Source organism: Malus sylvestris, chromosome 11, assembly GCF_916048215.2.
Source record: "Malus sylvestris chromosome 11, drMalSylv7.2, whole genome shotgun sequence".
NCBI lineage: Eukaryota > Viridiplantae > Streptophyta > Magnoliopsida > Rosales > Rosaceae > Malus > Malus sylvestris.
Window position 1 is genome coordinate 39,530,913 of NC_062270.1, and position 4,525 is coordinate 39,535,437.

General features: G+C 39.1%; 1 protein-coding gene across 1 annotated transcript; it reads left to right on the plus strand.

Moving 5' to 3' along the window:
* Window positions 1–2,723: 2,723 nt before the first annotated feature.
* Window positions 2,724–4,525, plus strand: LOC126588387 (LRR receptor-like serine/threonine-protein kinase SIK1). The gene has a single exon (XM_050253473.1). The coding sequence runs from the start codon at window positions 3,083–3,085 to the stop codon at window positions 4,298–4,300; it is 1,218 nt and encodes a 405-aa protein (XP_050109430.1). The 5' UTR covers window positions 2,724–3,082; the 3' UTR covers window positions 4,301–4,525.

Sequence of the window (4,525 nt, forward strand, 5' to 3'; positions counted from 1 at the left end):
GGGGCGTCATTGCATATGCCAGATAGGGTTGCTAGCTTTGCTTTCTTGCTTCCTGCTCAACATTACCTGCCAAATTTATGCTTCCATAATAATACCATCCACATTGGTACATATTTGTACACACACACGTTATTTGCTCATGTAATTTTGTGAACATCGATTGTTTTCGACTCACTGCAAATTACAGTTTGACAAGTTTGTAATCATTATTTTCATTAGCAAATCATCAAAGATATTATTTATTAGAAAACTATAACTATGCATTATATATGCGTACAAAATAATAATCCCTTGTAAGAGTAAATGACTTTTTACACACGTAAAGAGTCAAGCGTAGTTATATATTCCATCTTGTAATAATTTAAAGCAATTACCTAATATGATTTTTTATTTCTTGCTAAACTTTTTTACTCCAGCCAGGCAGTTTGTGAAACCAAGAAAGGACCACAAAGACGGAGGAGTGGACAAGAAGTTAGCAACTTTTGTTTTACCATCTTTCGTTGCATACTTCATTACTCCCAACATCCAACTAAATGGAGAGGAAGTTTCAAGAATAAATGCCATTTTTCTAATGAGAAATGCTAAGGAGACTCACTTAAAGTATGACTCTTTTTATAGATGTTCTGTCACATCATATTTTAAAGTTAATTTATGTAACAACATTATAAAATATTGTGCAAAAAGCGTGAGGTGACAGAGAGTCCATGAAAATTTTCATTTTTAAGAGAGTTTTCCTAGCATTTCTCCTTTTTAATTTGTTATAATTTCTTTGTACAATTGGATTGAGAGGTGAAGGCAATTATGCAACTTCATAAAAGATTTTGGTAGGATATTAATTAATTGAAAAGAGTGGGTGTTGAGAGCAATTCTAACAAATTAGCTAAGAATTTAAAGTTTTGAAGAACATTTGACAGCCTACATAAATAGAAAAGTAACAAAAATTTAATAGAAAGTAAAAGTTCTGCCTATACCACCGTAATAAACTCTTGTTATTGGAGAGAGATTTCAGTGTGCCGAGAATAAGTTTGATACACTAAGTATCATAACACAAGTGGTTGAAAACTAATTCTTTTTTAACTATCTACATTACGATACTTAGTGTACTAGGTTGTGTTTCCGAACACTGAAAATTTCTCCTTATTATTGTGGAATTTTGATCTTTGGTGAGCTTTTACGTACAATCCAAAATCCCAAATCAAATCTAAGTTTTTATTAGTGAAAGCTTTTTCTTTCCCAAAACACTTCCCCAAGTGGAAAAACCTCAATTATATTTTATGAGCAATTTTTTGGTAGTTTAACTGTAATTTCTAAGACTATTTTAAAAGGAGATGTCAAATATACCAAATAGGATTAAAAGATATTTAGGTGTTCTCCAATGGATATGTCATATATGATGTGGCATGTGAGTTATTTGACTCTTTGCTTTTTAGCTGTCTTTTTTTTACAGCAAATAAAAAATGAGTCAAATATATTTAATTGATTTTTTTAATATATGGGTCCCATTAACAACCAATAAAATAATTACAATTAATTTTGTTTATTTTTAAATAGTTAATGTAACTTTAGGCCCAATAAAATAATAAAATAAATATTTGACACATCAATTGGAAAAGAAGAGAATTTAGCACTTGTATTCAATTTGATACATCAGCCATCAAATAAAATTTTGCCTTATTATATTTAATATCTCATTTGAAAATGCTCTAACGACATATTTACTTATTTGAGAACTATCGTGAATTAGAAAAAATTAAAAATTAAAGACATAATAAAGGAGTATAAGTCGATATAACTACCCCAAATCAATCTATTTACGAATTAAAATATGATTCAACCAAAAAAATATTAGATTATCGATTATGACACGAAAACACATACCTATTCCTTTCCTAGTAAAAACGCATGAAAGTATTATAAACAAAAAGCAAATTACAATATTCTCCTTTGTGAGTAGGAATCCAAGCCCTACAAACGACAAGTAGTACCCTTTTATTGTAAGTAGAAGGACCAAACCCTGCTGGCAATTAGCGGAATAGGATCCTTGCCGGATTATTTTTTTGGAAATCCTAGAGATTTTATGATCGTAATCGTTTATCGTATATTGTACAATCATAAATCATTTCAAAATTTAAAATTTAAAATTAAATATAAATAGTACCTAACGAAAATTGATCTCACGATATGCAATGAACAGTCACGATCATAGAATCCCTAAGATCCCTAGGAAAAGGATCCGGCAAGGATCATTTTCCAACCTCTCAAGTTCCACGTCAGATAAAAAATCTCATGTTAAACGAATCCGGGTCCTCGCCGGATCCTCTTTACCAGAATCCGGGAATCCATAAATCATGTACGTTAATCGTACATCGTGTGATAAGAAATTATTTTAAATATTTTTATTTAAAATTTAACACAAACAGTACTTGACAAAAACTCATCGTACAATGTACGATAAACGGATATAATTCACGAATCTTCAAGATCTTCACTAAAAGAGTTCAGGGAGGATCCTGTTGGATGTTAAACCGCAATGTCACGTGATCCCCGCCGTCCATAGTGCGCCAACCTGGATCCCGAACCTGAGGCCCCGCCTTCCACGTAGGCTCGGACAGCCGTTTGACCCCGAATCCAACGCCCAATAAAGAAACAAAAACAGTAACATTAATAATAATAATAAAAAAAAAAAATAAATAAAAATTGAAGAACTCCTTCACTGGCTCTGTTTACAGTATAGCAGCAGAGTGAGTTACTGCGTCTTCTCCGAGAAGCCAAAACCCCCAAAAATAATCAGAAAAAAAGCAGAAATCTTTGGTTGAAATCTGAGCTCGAGTAGAATTACAGTATAAGATTCAATCGATTGCCTTCTTCTCCAAGCCACCATCTTTTTTTGTGGATGCTTAATGTTTCCCACCATTAAAGTTATCACCGCTCTGTGATTTCCCCTTGCCCACGAGAAATCTGTAGCTTCTCTCACGGAAAAGCGCTTTTCTTCCCCACCAGAAGCACTTTCTTCCTCCCCCCTATAAAACCCATACCGCCAAACCCATTTCTTTCACTCACAGAGTGTCGGAGCTTGCTTCCAATGGCGGAAAAGCAGAGGAGTAATGGGTTTGTGTGCATTGTGTTCTTCCTCTGTTTGATTCAGTGGAATCCCATTCCCATTCCTGTCGCCGTCGCCATTCTCGAACCGGTTGATTTCCTGGCTCTGCAATCGATTCGGAAGTCGCTGGAAGACATGCCGGGATCAAATTACTTCTCTTCCTGGGACTTCACCTCCGACCCCTGCAACTTCGCCGGCGTCTACTGCGACTCCGACAAGGTTATTTCCCTCAATCTCGGCGACCCAAGAGCCGATGCGCCGGGTCTGACGGGTCGGCTCGACCCGGCAATCGGCAGGCTTTCCGCACTCGCCGAGCTATCAATCGTTCCGGGTCGGATCTTCGGCGCTCTGCCCCAGTCAATCTCCCAGCTGAAGAGCCTCCGGTTCCTCGCCGTCAGCCGCAACTTCATCTCCGGTCAGATTCCGGCGAGTCTGGGCCAGCTCAGCAACCTCAGAACGCTCGACCTCAGCTACAACCTCTTCGCCGGAGCAATCCCCACCTCCCTCGCATCCCTCCCGGAGCTTTCCAACCTCATACTCTGCCACAACCGCCTCTCCGGTTCTGTCCCTCCGTTCACCTCCCAAACCCTGACCCGGCTCGACTTAAAGCACAACGACCTCTCCGGTTCGCTCGCCCCCGACTCCCTCCCTCCATCTCTCCAATACCTCTCTCTCTCCTGGAACCGGCTCTCCGGTCCGGTCGACCGACTTCTGAACCGGCTCGACCAGCTCAACTACCTCGACCTAAGCATGAACCAGTTCACGGGTACGATTCCGGGTCGGATCTTCACATTCCCAATCACAAACCTCCAACTGCAGAGAAACTCGTTTTCGGGTCAGATCCTACCGGATAATCAAGTTTCAATCGCTACCATTGATCTCAGCTACAATCGGCTATCCGGTGAAATCTCGCCGTTGTTCTCGACCGTACAGAGCCTCTACTTGAACAACAACCGGTTCACGGGTCAGGTTCCGGGTAGCTTCGTGGACCGGCTATTGGCGGCGAACATACAGATACTGTATTTACAGCACAACTTTCTGACGGGGATTCAGATCAATCCGACCGCTGAGATACCGGTGAGCAGCTCGCTGTGTCTGCAGTATAATTGCATGGTCCCGCCCATACAGACGCCGTGCCCGCTCAAGGCTGGGAACCAGAAGACTCGGCCGACGGCGCAGTGTAACGAGTGGAGGGGTTAAATTGGGAAATTCGTATGGCGTTTATTTTTTATTTTATTTTTAAAGGAGAGTTAATATTTTGTTACGTTTTGTGGGTTGGGGGTTATTTTAAGATTCATTTATTTATTTTGGGGTGAAGTATGAATAATGAAAAGATTGTGGATAGTCAGAGATAGTGTAACCATGTAGGGAAATTCATGCTCTACTATTTTGTTATTATAAATATGAAGAATTTTTTGACATAAA